Here is a 16,843-nt window from a genome sequence, read left to right on the forward strand (position 1 = left end):
TATAACATTTTTATTGACATTATTAAATAATTCTATCTCTTTTATGAATTATAACATTTTTATTGACATTAATAAATAATTCTATATCTTTTATTAATAATAGGAAATTTGTTAAACAAATTATTGGTCAATATGCAACGAAAATTTGCAACACTCTGTGACAAATAAATTAAAAGATAAAACTCACAGATACAGTTGGACAGTAAGACAATCTATACCAAGGATGGATATATAAATACTGGAAAGTCTTTTCCTACATTGGTGATGAAAATTAACAATAAAAGTGAAGTAAATAAAAGACAGTAAATTTAGATATATTTTTTGGTGTTCTTTCCTCTCGGTAGAGTGTCATGCCTTCAAAATAGAAGATTTTAAAGACTCAGATATCTAATTCCAACAATACAGAAGTTTGTATTAAAAAGACAATGGACACCATTGGTAACTATCCAAGACCAGTCCCCTCACTTGGTGCATCCCAACTTATGCATAAAATAACAACCCTGTGAAAATATGGACTCAATGGGTCATCGAGTTTGCGAGAGAAAAATTTAAGAAAAAACAACACTGTTGCACAACTTGTGCTTTAAGATGACTTGAATTCGAGACCAAAGCTGAGGTCTCTTATTTATTAAACAAATTTTAGTAAGAAATTATCTCTTTCCCAGAAACTATGTTACTTCAGAGGGAGCCGATTCTCACAATGTTTTATACCATCAACAGCTACCCATTGCTTGTTACCAAGTAAAGTTTTAAAGTTTTGAGTAATTACCAATAGTGTCCAGTGCCTTTACTGTATTTATTACACAAGGTCAGTAGAGCTGACAAAAAATTATACTCTGATGTGTGAGTCAGGAGAAAGAAAATAAAAAAATTTGGTTTCTAAAACAAGCATCGATGTAAGACCCATTTTTTTCCCAGATATTTTTTCAGAAAAATTTCCTTCAAAATCAGTATGCTTTCAAACATTTTTAAAGATGATCTTTTGTTATCCTGCATAATCGTGTACACTACCTCTTAATTTAAGTCATGCCAATCATTTAGTTTAAAGAAAACAATAGCCATTTTTCTTACTACACCCAAAAATACAATTTGTTCAAAGTTGGGCCACACAAAATTATATAAATGTTTCCCTTTACACTAAGTTTGGGCAACAACTTTTTTCTTTTGGTTGGACTAAACAAAAATAAAGTTATGTTTCCATTGAAATAAAAGTTAGTTCACAATAAAACAAATGGGTGATATAATTTGTATTCATTTTGTCTTCTTTGTGTTTTAAGATTATAAAGGTGAGCAACATTTTTTTTAAGGCTCGTTTTGGGCCAAACAAATGATAGCCATGTTAACTTTACACTGAAAAAGTGGGCCTCTATTTTACGTTATTTCATAACTATTTTCAGTTAAGCCAACGAAAATATAATGATGTTCCTATTACACTGGACTTTTGGTGTATGGTGGGTATCTATTATTTTGTAACCGTTTTTTAGGTGAAACAAAAATAAAGTTAAGTTTCCGTACGCTGACAAATTGGTAGTTAGGTAGTAAGGGCGAAACAAAAATATAGACATGTTTTCCACTGAAAAAATAGGTGGTACACAGGTGGGCACCCCTTGTTATGATTTTGTTTTCAAAGTTTGGCCAAATAAAGAGACGGTCACATTTTCCTAAAAAAAGTAATGGGTATGTATTCGGTGTAATAGGAAACACGATTATATTTTTGTTTGGCCCATTTATAATTTTCCTTACCCCATTCATAGTATTCCTTCCGGTTTACAAATCAGGTTCAAATATCCAGCCTTGATTTTCTTGACAGCATCAGCCAAACCTTCAGGGTTGTTCACTCGACCAATCTCAAAGTAGTATTTACCAATGAAGATGTCACCGAGGATCCAAAGAGGTTTATAGATGTGTCTATTCTGATGAGTCCACTCTTGCAAAGTGTGTCTCTCATCTTGGTTAACTCCGTTTAGTTATTACCAATGAAGATGTCACCGAGGATCCAAAGAGGTTTATAGATGTGTCTATTCTGATGAATCCAATCTTGCAAAGTGTCTCTCCCATCTTGGTTAACTCCGAGTAGTTATTACCAATGAAGGTGTCACCGAGGATCCAAAGAGGTTTATAGATGTGTCTATTCTGATGAATCCAATCTTGCAAAGTGTCTCTCCCATCTTGGTTAACTCCGAGTAGTTATTACCAACGAAGGTGTCACCGAGGATCCAAAGAGCACCGTCAGTTTATAGATGTCTATTCTGATAAGTCCACTCTTGCAAAGTGTCTCTCCCATCTTGGTTAACTCCGCGTAGTTATTACCAATGAAGATGTTACCAAGAATCCAAACAGCACCCTTGGGTTTAAAGATGTCTATTCTGATGAATCCACTCTTGCAAAGTGTCTCTACAATCTCTGTTTCCTGAAATGCAAGATGAGAATAAGATCATTACATCAATTAGATATACTTCAGAAGGTACCCAAAGATAAAATAACAAGTGGATAAAATCTCACCAACTTAATTTAACAGATTCTTAGAGAAACTGGACACAATTGGTAATTGTCAAAGACCACTTGCTGTATCTCGATATATGCACAAAATACAAACCTGTGAAAATTTGAGCTCAATCAAAATCGTGGAAAATTACTTCTTTCTCGAATACTACGATACTACTCGGTACCAAGTAAGGTTTTATGCTAATAATTATTTTGAGTAATTACCAATAGTGTCCAATGCCTTTAAGACAGCTGTGAATTTTTTTTAAATGTCATCAGCTACAAAATTAATTAACAGTTTCCGTGGACAAAAATGCACACTTAGGTAGAAGTTGTGTCATGATTTTGCCATTTTTTTTGGGGGGGGGGGGGAACAAAAACTATTTTAAAGGTGAGCAAGTTTTTTTTTTTTTCCTTTTCTTTTTTATAGACAAAGAAATAGACAATAGCCATGTTTGCTATAACACCCCCAAAAGCAACCAGTTTGTCAAAAATTGGGAGAAAAAAAAAATTACAAAAACGTTCCCTTTTCAGTGAATTTGGGTAACAAGTGGGCAACATCATTTTCTATTAGTTGGCCTAAACAAAAATAAAATTATGTTTCCCATTACACAAAATGAAACTTAAAAAAAAAACATGTGGCCAAATTTTTTTTTGTCGTTTTCACCTTTTTAAAGTTCAGGCAAATAACGAAAATGGGTAAGAATGAAGGTGAGCATTATGTTTTGTAATCATTTTGTTTACTTTTATTTTTTTCAATTTTGGGCAAATTAAGAGCATGAGTAAGATTTTTGGTTGACAACATGTTTTTTAAACTAATTTTGGGCCAAACAAAAAGATAGCCATATTTACTGTTACACTGAAAAGGGGGTATTTTTATTGTTTTTTTTTTTCAGTTAAGCCAAACAAAAAATATATGATCATGTTTAATAATTGCACTAAATTAAGAAAACAAATTGGCAAAAATTTGTGATAGTTGGCCCAAATAAAAAAAGAGTGAACAATTGTAGGTACTTGAAGGCAGTATAGGGTGTCCAAAAAAAAACCAAAAAAAAAACCATGTCTTCACTGAGAAAATAGGTAGATAAACAAGTGGCAAGGTCTTTTTATGATTCTTATTTAAAGTTTGGCCAAATAAAAAGATGGGCAATGGGAAGGTAGTTGGATGGGCAAAATGGTTTCTTTTTCTTTACATTTGGACCAAACGAAGAGAAAGCCATGTGTACACCAATTAAATTGTTCAGCATAAAAAACCCCATTAAATTCCTCTTTTTTATAATAATGTTGGAATGTTTTTTATAACAGTTGGGGAAGTTGAAAAAAAATCAATAAAAGATAGAACCTCCCTCTTGCATCGATTTGTATGCGCTAAGATGCCTGAGAAAGGCTTAAAGCCTAAAGTCTTTCTCAGATTCAAAGATTTTACTGAGAAATTACTTTTTTTTTCAAAAAGGTGTTGTATTTCAGAGGAAGTTTTTTCTCACAAAGTTTTATACTATCAACTAATCAGCAAGTTCTAGTGCTCTGGTATATAGCTTTGTTGCCTGCAGCCACCTATTGTCCTGAAAGTGTCCATTGAACTTACCTTTTCACTTTGATGATATTGACAGGAGGTGCAGCTCCGATCAATCTTAGAATCTATTCTTCGTCCGCTGTTGGCCGGGTCAAAAAAGAGGTCCCAGTGTCGCAGATTGCTTGGCAACCACCATTGGAAAACTTTCCTAACGGAGATTTTCTCAGTCCAGTGGTAAACCCTGAAGTGGCAAAAAAATTATACAAAATTTAATCCAAGTTGAAAAACTTGTTTTAATAACTGGGCCAAACAAATCTCAAGTTATGTTTCCCATTTCACTGAAGAAAAAAACAGGTGGGGAACATCTTTTTTCAAAAAGTGGCAGAATAAAAAGATTACCCTAGTTTATGATGGCATGCAATTGGAAACAGAAATGTGTTTTTTGGCCTTATTGAATAGTTTTGCCCTGCAAAAAAAGGGTCGTGTGTTTCATCTATTTCATCTACACAAAGGCCCAGACTAATTTTAAACAGCAGGTAGCCTTTAAAACACTCAAATTTATAAAAGCTAGTTAAAGCTAGTTGGAAGAAACTTTAAAGAGGAAATTTTAAAGATTCATAATTTGTATGGTTTTCCTACAGCGACACATATTTAAAAAAAAAAAAATTAAAGGGAAGGAAAAAGTTACCAATATTTCATAATTGGTCTAATAAAATGTCAAATATGGCGAAGCTAAAAGTCAAACTGCAGTAAACAATCAAAAAGTAGAAAATTAAAATTTTAAAGTTTTTGAGGGAACCATAAAAATGAAATTTCAAAGATGTGCAAACTATGTAGGAAAATAAAATTAAAAATTAAAATATCTAAAAAGCAAGAATAAAAAAAGCAAGAAATAAAGGAATAAAACTGTAATTTAAATTTGCAAACATGGTCGACCAAAAAAATGAAAAATAAAAATATTTGGAACAAAGCAAGATAAACAAAGGATAAAAAGAGAAAAGTTATTGTTATTCATTAAAAAGAAATTTATCATACAACAGTAAAATCATTTTAAGTTTAAAAGTTAGTTGGAGAAAATTTACGAAAAGATATAAAAATTATGTGTACACCAACTATTGATATTGGGGTTGGGGTTGCAAATTTGTAATAAAAAATTTCTGACATGAATTTGATTGGGAAACAGAAAGCTACTCATGGGGTCATTCAGAAAAGTCATTTTTGAAAAAAACTTTTGTTTTTTAAAAATTTGGCCAAACAAAACTAATGCTCAGTTTTCCATTACAAGGAAAAAATAGGCAAGTACGCAGAATGCTTTTTTTCTTTTTTCTGTTTTTCTTCTAATATTTGCCCCAAAAAGATGTGATTTTGACTAAAAAAAAAAAAAAAACTAACATCAACAAATCAAAGTTGTCGTGTTTCTGGTTAATTGCCCTACCCAAATTCCCCAAATTCCGCGACTTTATTCTTTGTATTCATCCTTTATAAACATAAAAAAATAATAATGATAATTTATTTAAGGACACTGGACACTATTGGTAATTAGCATAAAAACTTACTTGGTATCGAGAAACATAGTTTTTTATAAATAAGTAATATCTCACTAAAATACTTAAATTGAATCAAGACCTCAGCTGAGGTGTCGAAAAAAAGCATCTGAAAACACATCTGGGTTTTTTCCGGTTATTTTCTTGCAACTTACACCACCAACTGATATCAAAATTTTGTTGTTTTATGTACATCAATTACACCAAGTGAGAGACTCTTTGACAATTACCAAAGGTGTCCAGTTTACTTAAATGAGTCAATTTCATCCCTACATGTTAATTTGACCAAGAGTGGCTTGTTATCATATACACTTATATAGTTAGTCTATGCACATGTCAAATCATCATTAAATTTAACATCTGAACAACAATGCAAGATGAAAAGTTGTTGTCCACAACCTTCGATGCTAGTTTCATCAAAAGTCATCAAATTTTAACTTCTCACAGTGTAAGACGTCAAATTTGTGGTTCACCACCTTCAATGATGAATCATCAAAAGTCACTGAATTTTATCATCTCACAGTGTAAGATGTAAAATTATGTGAAGTAAGCAAGCTACTACAGGGCAAGCAAGTACACCCAACCCTTTACTGTTTACCTTGTACCTAAGGGGTGAAAGCCTTAGCCTCTTAACCATGATAACACACATTTGAAATGTCTACTGCACATGACAGAGTTTGCTATTATGTGTGCATAATTAATTCCTGCCCTCTCCTGCCTAGTTGTCCAATATGGAATAGCACCCATATGAGGGTGACTACCTTGTTCCCATCCAGACTCTTGAATGTGCACTAAACATCATGGGGATGAGCGTGCCAGCTCTTGCATAATAGGCAGGCACAATTCGCCATGTGATGGCTGTTGGGGGGGGGGGGGGAGATGACTTGTATTAGAAATCAGCACAAAACTGTTGTGGTATTTTCACAAGTATGCCAAATTGACCCTTGTTTAGTGAGGTACGGTGACAACGGGAACCACAAGTCAGAAATCTGAGAAACGGTATTTTGGGGTGAAAAATTTATCCAAATTTGAAGGGAATCCTTACAAAAAGTAGCTTGACCTTTCAAAAACTGAAGTGCTCATTACCTGAGCCAGTTTTAAGTAATAAATATATTTGGGAGTGTTGACTAAACTATGACTCTGTACCCTTGTACTTTAAGGAGTGTTAGTTTTTGCACTTCACTGCCAAGAGGAGTGCAGAGGAATGCAGTGGGCAACCAAGTGAGTGAATGAGGGAGTTGTAGAGTTTCATTCCTACCTGAGTTTCCGCTCCACATTGAAGGAGGTTTTATTCCCCAGGAAGATCGCGTGCTTCATTACAGCAACCATCTCTATGATTCTAGCTATTGTTGCTGTGGATCTGTCAAGAAATATACAAGTTTGCGTGAACTCAATGTCTTTGTCATTTTGCAGTTTTATTAATAATATTGACTTTAATATAGAGCAATCCAAAGAATGATGGAAGTGCTTTGAACATTCAAAGATATACAAATGATATAGGTAAAAAAAAAAAACAACAACAAATGTTTCAAAGTGAAATGTTTATCAATAAAAGATAAGCAAGAAATTAGGGAAGAAAGGGTGGTAACAAAAGTTACTATTATGCATTATTGCATTTCCAAAATTGCATGTAAGGCTTGAACATGTTCATTTACAAATTATAGAAAAAACATTCACATTTTTAAAAAGTTCAAAACAAATACAACATGGGATAAAAAAAGAATTGTTTTTGTTATTCATTATTGGTCTATTAGAATTGCAAAATGGCTCAACAAAAAGCAGAAGTGCAGAACCACACAAATGGTTCACATTTTCAAAAGATAAATGGGGAGGAATTTCGAAGAACATTTTTTAAAAGATATAAAAATGATCTAACCCTACACTACAACAACAAAAATAAAACTAATAAGAAAATATTTAAAATACAAAATAAGCAAGTTAAGGGGAGAAAACGATTATTATTATTCACAATTATTCATTAAAATTGCAAATTAAATGGCTTGACCAAAAAGCCAAACTCAGGATGAATACAAATAGTAAACAAAAATTGAAATGTTATTCGGATGGAATTTTAAAGGGGCAAGTTCAAAGAATACGAATGATGTGCAACAACAAAAATAAAAGGATGTACAACAAAATGTTTAAAAAGTGAAAACAAAAAATACAAGAGAAGCAAGAAATAATTGTTAATTGTTTGTCTATCAAAATTGCAAATAAGTTTAAGGCAAATACAGGATACAATTTGTAGCAAACATAACATTCAACTTTTAAAAAGTAAGTTGGAAGGAAATTACAGAGACATTTTTTCATTATTTTAACATATACAAGATTCATAAGCAGGGGATAAAAAAGAGAAAAGTTATTATCATTGGTCTATTAGAATTGCAGACAAATAAAACAAGCAATATAAGGGGAGAAAACGATTATTATTATTATTCATTGCTAGCATTGCAAATGAGGCTTGATCAAAAGCAGAATTGTTCAAACATACAATTTTAATAGATAAACAAATTATGTAGGTACGCCAACAACACAATAAAAGTAAAATAAATTATGAAGCAATTTAGAGAAAGAAAGTAAGCAAGATAAGGGGAGAAAGCGATTATTATTATTCATTATTAGAATTGCAAATGAAGCTTGACCAAAAAGCAGAATTGTTGAAACATACAATTTTAAAAGATATAAAAATTATTTAGGTACACCAACAACACAAAAAAGTAAAACAAAATATGGAAATATTTAGAAAAATAATTTTAGCAAGATAAGGGGAGAAAACGATTATTATGTTTCATTAATTACATTGCAAATGAGGCTTGACCAAAAAGCAGAATTGTTGAAACATACAATTTTAAAAGATACACAAATTATTTAGGTACACCAACAACACAAAAAAGTAAAACAAAATATGGAAATATTTAGAAAAATAAAATAAGCAAGATAAGGGGAGAAAACGATTATTATTATTCATTGTTAGCATTGCCAATGAGGCTTGACCAAAAAGCAGAATTGTTGAAACATACAATTTTAAAAGATATAAAAATTACACCAACAACACAAAAAAGTAAAACAAAATATGGAAATATTTAGAAAAATAATTTTAGCAAGATAAGGGGAGAAAACGATTATTATTATTCATTAATTACATTGCAAATGAGGCTTGACCAAAAAGCAGAATTGTTGAAACATACAATTTTAAAAGATACACAAATTATTTAGGTACACCAACAACACAAAAAAGTAAAACAAAATATGGAAATATTTAGAAAAAATAAAATAAGCAAGATAAGGGGAGAAAACGATTATTATTATTCATTGTTAGCATTGCCAATGAGGCTTGACCAAAAAGCAGAATTGTTCAAACGTACAATTTTAAAAGATATAAAAAATAAGGTAGGTACACCAACAACACAAAAAAGTAAAACAAAATATGGAAATATTTAGAAAAAATAAAATAAGCAAGATAAGGGGAGAAAACGATTATTATTCATTAATATTAGAATTGAGGCGTGACCAAAAGCAGAATTGTTGAAAAATACAATTTTAAAAGATATAAAAATTATTTATGACTGCTACCCCTACTACAACAACAAACAAATAATATTATTGATTATTGGTCTAGCCAAATTGTAAACGAGGCTGGAACAAAAGCAAAATTTCGGATACATACAAAAAAGTAAAATCAACCAAATGTTTGAAGGGAAATTTAAAGAGGGATTTGCACAAAATTCGCCGTGTGTGTGGGCCGGGTCGGGGTGGGGGAGGTGGGGGGGGGGGTGCACGCACCACAATCTCCGGGGTACAGACTCAGTCCTTTACAACCGGCACACTGGCACTGGCAGTGGCACCATACTGACACTGACAGTGACACAGTGACAGTAGCAACACTCATGGCTCATTAACAATATTAGGTCAAATGTATACGGACTAAGTACAAGAACTACAATCAAATTGTTATTGTTATGCAATCGACACCGACCCTGTGACCTGGTGACTGTGCGTGTGACAGGCCTGATATTTGACAGCTTTTGCTTTGCGATTTTTTTCCAAACAAAACTTACCCAAAATATCTGTCGTCTACCTGGAGTTTGCACTCGTTCTCTGGCTGGCTCTTGACTATAAATCGATGTGAATTCCGATGGTGACATTCGCATTCGCAGACGACGGACAACAATCTGAATATTGATTGAAAAATCTTCCCAATCACAACATTTAAATGTCATAACATAACAACAAGCATTGATTTCGTTGCAGAAGTAAATAATCCAACGAGCAGTCTAGTTCCCTTTCGTTTGCTACGCTACGTAACATAAGTAGTTTAGGGACCATACTAATGCTATTACTTCTCAATTGAGGGCGCTGTTAACAATATTTATTTTGTATCGACTGTTGATGGGCTGGTTGGCTGGCCGGCTGGGAATAAGGCTATGGGCCCCGCCGCCCCCAGACAACGTTGGGTGGTTGGACTTTGGGGTAGGGGTGATGGACTACGATATTTTTGGATTGGCTGGTTAGGGGGGGGGGGGGGCATGGGTATGATCAATCTGGGTATAGAACCCAGTGCTGGGTGGTTGGGCTCGGGTGGTGATGCACTACTGGATGGGCTGGTGGGGGGGGGGGGGGGGGGCATGGGTATGGGGCCGTGAACAATAATGGGTGGTTGGATTTGGGGGGTAGGGGTAGACTAGTGGTCATGATTGGGTAGCTAGATGTGGAGCTAGATGTGGTCCTAGGAACCATAACAATTGACCTAATAGCTACTGTAGCGCTCTAAAAGCTACTGTAGCGTCCTGTTTTTATGTTTTTCGTGGAAGGCCAAGTTCACATCAATAACTTCTCGTTCACTCTGATTTTTAGGAAATATCATAACTCTTTATTAAAAAAAAAACATAAACCTGTGCCCAGGTTCATAATAAACCAGATACTTTATAATGTTTGTTTTTTACTTCTCCAATGTTCATCACACAAAACGTAAAATCACTGGAATACATAACTTATATAGAAAATGGACGATTGTTCTGGCGCCGAAACCCTTCGCCGCTTTCTATTTATACATGAATACAAATATGAAGATAACAATTATTTATATTCAAGTTTATACAGAATTTACAAAGATAATGGCGTGCTAATCCAGGCCCAACTGCAAAAACATGCAATCTACGTTTTAGAAGTTTGCGCAAAATGAAAACACATTTATTTTTAACATTATTTTTTTCATAGAATATTATGTAAGAAAATAAGTTGTATATGATACAGATTTTAATCTATGCCAAAAACAGAAATGTAGCATTAAAACGGACTCAAAGGTCAAGTGCATGCTTTGTAATGGATGCCTTTATCATAGAGTCTATACGAAGATGGGAAGAATTAGACAAGTCACCAATCTCAAGTAAAAATCGTGTCAAGATTAATTTTGTTTGATTATATTTTTTTATGCGAGTCGCCAGACACATCAAGGTGTGGGCTGCAATCAACTATTCTTCCAGGGGCCGTTTCCACCTATAGGCCCTACCTACAATGACGTCATATGCAATGACGTCATAATGTGTAATCCCTCTGTTGAGAAACAATTGCATCACAAAACCGAGATCGACCTTAGAGAGCGCCCACCTAAAGATTTGCAGATAATTTAGTGTCTTGGTTTTCTGTCTTTTGCCGCTCATAGTTCAAGTTATTGTGTGGCTTGCTTTCTTTTGCTGTCCCTTTATTGCCGCAAAGTTTATTTATGTTATTAAGTTAGTGCATTGTATTATTTCGCCAAAAATAAAAAGCAGATTTCCAGAGCAAGTTCTTTAAAAATTCATTCGCCTGCATCATAACTAATTTGGTAGGACGTGTTTCAAATAAACTAATACAATACCAGTACCCTTGACATGTACTAAAACGCACCCAAGATTATACCGATAATAAGCATTTTTAACATACAAATAATATATATATATTTGTTAAACTTATAAAATATCAAAGGGACCAGAAGGGCTTAAATGTATAAATATATTTAATTACAATTGAAAATTTAGCCAATAAAATTGAATCTGCTGATTACATTTACTTTTTGAAAAGTTAATCTCAATTTTCCAGCAAAAATATGTTATAGGTAATTCCTATATTTTAAAAACAATTACCAACATGATTGTATACCAAATATTTGACACCAAAGCAGTAAATCATATACTGCTTGTGTATACCTAAGACCATCTCTTTCCTTCCAGAAAAAAAACACACAAAAAAAACCCGGAAGGAATGTTAAGGAAAACGCGTTCGTTTTATTGATGATGGCATTGTGTGTTTTTCTCCACTTATTTTCTTTGTTTTAAAGTTGTACATGTAAGAAAAAAAGAAGAAAAAAAACATATACATCCCTACCAGCCACATTCGTTTAAAGGTCAAATAATTTAAACACTTATGCAAGTACAAACACAAGTTTGTATACAGTCATTATAAGAAAACACTTGAATACTTAATAAGAAATATAGTAAGTAGCATTAAGCGAGTGGAGTCAATTGTGCTAACAAAAAGGTGGAAAAGAAGCTACACATAAACGAGTCACTCTTGTCATTAAGCTAAAAAAGGAGCACTTAGCTCATTATAATATATTTAAATTTGACATGATGACGTCATTTATGTCGGTATCAATATACAGCCCACCACCGTTTAGCTATTCAAACACTTCAGGTTTACGTTTACTTAAAAGTACCACAAAACATGTCATCGACTAAAACAAAAAACGTCTACGTAAAAAAAACGGCTTAATGTCAAACTTATTTAAAGATTATAATGCCGGTTGGTCAAAATAAAAAATTAAACGCAAGAATTGCTGAAAAATTTGCCAAGATTTAAACCACGCCACATCTCCGCGGCATTGGATAAACTATATACAATGTTTGATCAGTACACATCTATGCTACCACTTTACCAGGTTGTTGTGAGAAACAAATAAATACACATTCTTATTGCATGTAGTAGATTTTACAAACTTGTTAATAAGTTTACCATCCTTATTTACAACCGCCATAAAATTCCCGCGTTCAGACCGTCAGCAATGTGTGTGTGTTTTGTTTGGTTTCGTTATTATTATTATCTACCCTGGCAAATTTTTCAGCGAAGTCATAATCAAGATTTTTTACACAAATAATATACGAGCATGCCAACAGTAAGTGGTGCAGTAAACAATACGTGTGAAGTTACAGTCAACATGTGGTTTGAAATGGGAGACTTTTGGGAACGCTAGAGGGCAGCAGACATACAAGGTAAATCCATTGTTCTTTAAAATGTGGGCATGCTCAGACTGACGTAGTAAAAAATGGCAATTTAGCTGGCAAGTCTGCTGCCACCTGGCGTTCAAAAGTCTCCCATAATGCAAAACGAAAGAGACAAAGGGCCCTTTTTAAAAATGGCTTTCACCTACCCTCCGGCTTTTTAAGCCATGAATTCCAAAACGGCTACTGAGTGAATGTGCATTTAAAGGAAGTTGGAGTGATTTGACACTAATACCAGCAGTTTCTTTAAGAAAGTGTACCAGTGCTGCAACAAGTCTTACATCTGCAAATGTTTCAACATAGTAAAATGCCGAATTCCAACTAAGATAAAGCTCTTCAAAACAAGGACATTCAAAATGGCGATCAGGAGAATGTCTGCGTATTGCATTGAGGTTTGAAAGTATGAAACGACCGGTAGAAAATTGACAAAGGTGATTTTAAGTAGGCAGTAGAGTGTAAACTTTAGTTTAGTCCTTGAAGAAAAACTGTACCGTTACGTTGGGTATTGTCAAACAAGGTTAATTATGACTAGCCAATCGTTGATCTTTGTTTCAAAATCCCCATGGGTTAGATCTACGTAAAATAAACCATTGGTTAGAATTTTACCTCCTACAATTAGAACTAAATACTAGCTTTACCATTATAGTATACACTATTTAGTGTTAGGGTGTTAGTCTTTATCTATCGTGAATAATGGCACAGTGTGCCTCGTCGATAAGTCATTAATTATTCACGTGGGAGAGCTGGGAGGACGGGAAATTTTAACATGATCAATTTTTTTGTAACTATGGTTCTTTACGAATCCACGTCTTCGGCTTCAGGCTGCGTTCCCTGGTCTGAAACCCTGGGCGCGTACGCAAAGCACGCGCAATTGCCAAAACAACTACGAGTGCCCGGCTAATCTGAGCCGAATCTTGGGCCGAAGCCGTGGATTTGTAAAGGGCCTATTACACTCTGAAACGTTTGGTGTCAATATTTTGTTGGGGACAAACACATTTTGTTTTGCACTCCTAAAATTTCCCAATCAAAAGTCACCAGAATTCCAATTTCTGGCTCAGGTTTTTCTTCTTCATGGAATGTTAACTCAAATTCTGCATCAGTTCAACCCATTTCTGGGTTGTTTCGACACAGAATCCGAGTCATAATGATCCAGTAATAGGTCAGGCCCAACGGGACCCGGGTCACATCTGATCGGGAGGTTTATGTAAGAATGTACCAGATACTTTCGATCTCAACATTAGCATATGACAATACATGCCTCAGTTTAAACGAGACAAATAAAAGCATATGATATACTGGCCCAGTATACATTAAATAAACAATATTTTCTTTACAATTATTAAAAACATGTGCAATTTTTCAAATAAAAAGTAATTAACGATCCGTCAGTTTTACTTACTAAAAAACGTTTCCAAAATGATCTTATTTCGCCAATGAGAAATTGTTGCCACAATCAAGCCAAACGGTATTTATGCAAACGAATATGGTGCATGAAAACAAAGTAGCAAAAACGAAGCTTTAAAAATGCAACTGTAACTTGAAATTGACCTTTAACATAAGTATTTTGCGTTTCTTATTTTATAAGAGTGGTTTTAAGCGCCTTTTCCCACCTATAAACTTAAATAAAACTTTGTGCAATTACACTACGGGAGAACCATTTACATTTTTGTTGAACCATAAATTTTATAAAATTCATAGAAATATACAATTTGATTTTGTTCTTAAAAGGCTTTTTGTTGGACGGAATATTCTTGGTGAATTCGTTGACAACCGTCCTCCATTGTGGAATAAAAATGCTATAAGTCGGTTCTTCATACCTTCGCTTCTAAAGATATATTGGGGTTCCATTAATACTGCAGGTTGTTTAGGTATTCGGTTGTTCACAGAACTCTGACCCGTTTTCTTTGTGTTCAATTTATTGTTCAGTTCTCTGCTCCATTAGGGACGGGCAGTGTTTTCTGATTGCACTTTTCAATTCCGACGTTTCACGGCGTACACACAGGGTCTTCATCCAGTGGATCCCAAATAGTCGATCCGTTAAAAAGATATAGAAGATGATGCCGTGATGTGTTTGTGTAGCACGTCCTTAAGATGGTTAGACATCTGAAGTCTCGTGACGTCACAGACGCCATGTTGGAATACATGTACATGTTCATTCATAGTCCTATGCTATAATGCTATCGCACTGGAGTAGAATTGGCCGGACCAAGCTGTACACCAAGATGGTATCTGACCAGCCAATGACATAAAGCTACCCCACTATCAGCCATCAGTCACACACACAAAAGCTCTCATAAAATTAGCACTGGGCTTGGTGGACGTTGCCCATATTCCGGACGCATGTCTACACTTCACATATGTTGTTCCAGTGGTCATTCCATGCGCTCCCATAGCCGAGCCTATTCACTACCTGGCTAGAGGCGGGGCTGTACGTCTCGTTCTCCCAGAAGGTATCTCCTTTGAAGAAGAACACCTTCTTACTGTAGATGGAGTAATAAGCAGCGTTCAGGTAGCTGGGTAGTCCTCCTGGCTCGTAGCGGAAGATAAAAGCACTGCTGATTGACATTGGGTAGTTGTTCAGGCAACAGCCGCCAGCTTCCATATCGTAGGCATACACCTGAAGGGCAAAATCAATTGCAGAAAAAAAAAGTTAGACTTTCCAATCAATGTAACGCCTGTTACATCCTGTAACACCTTTAACATACTGGTTTCTAGTAAACATTGTAACTTAACACACAAGTGCGAGTGGAATACGGAAAAATATAGGGCTTCAGCATCCCATATCCACCAACGCGCGTGTGATAACGAATTTATCTACGAGCAAACTTCAAGCATTGCATGTGACGATCAGCATTTGGTGCAAAGCACCACTTTTGAAATGAAACTAGCTTTTTTAAATAAGCCGTTTGCGTAAAGCTTATAAAACACACAGTACGCAGGTTGTGATATGGGCAAAGCAAAATAAGTTAATATCACCCTCCTTGTAGCTATGGATCATGCTATGGATCGACCAATCAAAATCAAGGATTCAAGCCTGCTTTAAGATAAGTAAACAAATCTTCCTTAACTGACTTACCAGTGTTCCTTTGAAGAAGTACACATTTCCATCTCTCTTATCGAAGTATGCAGTGTCGATATTGTCCGGTATTCGAGGGAAGCTGGATGATTTTGCCGGCCAGCCTTCTGAGATGAGTCTCCCGTCTAGCTGCATTACGTGCCTGTTGATGTTGTCAAACTGGTAGTAGCGGTTACCTGTAAAAGGTCATCGTTATGATAATATGAATTTATAAAGCACAATTCTCAAGAAAACTAACCAAGGAGCCCACACAAAAAGAAAACATTATACACACTGAAAAATGACAGACAGCGAGTATGCTTAGTTTTTGAAAGGGCAAAGGCACCAAGGCATTTTCATCTTGGTAAAGAGAACCCTATGAGGAAATTGTAAATTTCTACTTGGGGGGGGGGGGCAATCCCTTTGTTGCCTTCGTGAAGTATCCAGCCTGAGTAGACATTATATAGTGGGAATTAGGATGGTTGTAAATATTTCTGTCACTCTGTATTATGTCCAGGTCATCTTTTTACAGTTCTTCCTTTCTATTTTACAACTTTATCTTGTGTTTTTTATCGTATAAGATGGCTCACTGGAAAAAAAATCATGTTTGTTAATGTGATGTTTACAATAAATTGAATTGAATTGAAATAATCACCCTTAAAAAAGACAACTCACCCTTAAAGAAGTACAGGTCGTCCGTCGTGCTTGATCTAGGTAGAATCTGCAGAGCTGCATCCAGATCATTAGGTACACCAGTCCACATATCACTGATAGCACGTGGGTCTCCGTACTTCACTCTCCCATTGGTGTTCTCATACACCCACATGGTATCGCCACGGAAGAACACTGAGCTGTACTTCTTCTTGGTGCCTACCGTCCGCACCCAATCGAAGACGGTATCGAAGGAGCCTGAACACACACCTAATAGTTGGACATCAATAACATATATAATTTTGATCAACTTGTGGAGTGCTGTGGTCGAGCAATTAAC

The 16,843-nt window shown here is 34.9% G+C and overlaps 2 protein-coding genes across 4 annotated transcripts in view; both read right to left on the minus strand.

The window, feature by feature from the left end:
• LOC139940579 (uncharacterized) lies at positions 1-9,779 on the minus strand. Its single transcript, XM_071936901.1, has 4 exons — positions 9,600-9,779; positions 6,800-6,901; positions 4,070-4,238; positions 1-2,410 (listed from the first exon to the last, which is right to left on the minus strand). Exons 2-4 carry the CDS (start codon positions 6,868-6,870, stop codon positions 2,174-2,176), a joined length of 477 nt encoding a protein of 158 aa, XP_071793002.1. The 5' UTR covers positions 6,871-6,901; positions 9,600-9,779; the 3' UTR covers positions 1-2,173.
• A 681-nt stretch (positions 9,780-10,460) lies between these two features.
• LOC139940559 (uncharacterized) overlaps positions 10,461-16,843 on the minus strand; it is a 61,184-nt gene continuing 54,801 nt past the window's right edge. For all 3 annotated transcript variants that reach the window (XM_071936863.1, XM_071936862.1, XM_071936860.1), the window contains 3 exons: positions 16,528-16,773; positions 15,874-16,049; positions 10,461-15,414 (listed from right to left, as the gene is read on the minus strand). In XM_071936863.1, coding sequence (XP_071792964.1) covers positions 15,142-15,414; positions 15,874-16,049; positions 16,528-16,773 — 695 coding nt within the window. In that variant the 3' untranslated portion in view covers positions 10,461-15,141. The remainder of the gene's footprint in view (positions 15,415-15,873; positions 16,050-16,527; positions 16,774-16,843) is intronic.

This window comes from Asterias amurensis, chromosome 8 (genome assembly GCF_032118995.1).
Source record: "Asterias amurensis chromosome 8, ASM3211899v1".
Classification (NCBI taxonomy): Eukaryota; Metazoa; Echinodermata; class Asteroidea; order Forcipulatida; family Asteriidae; genus Asterias; species Asterias amurensis.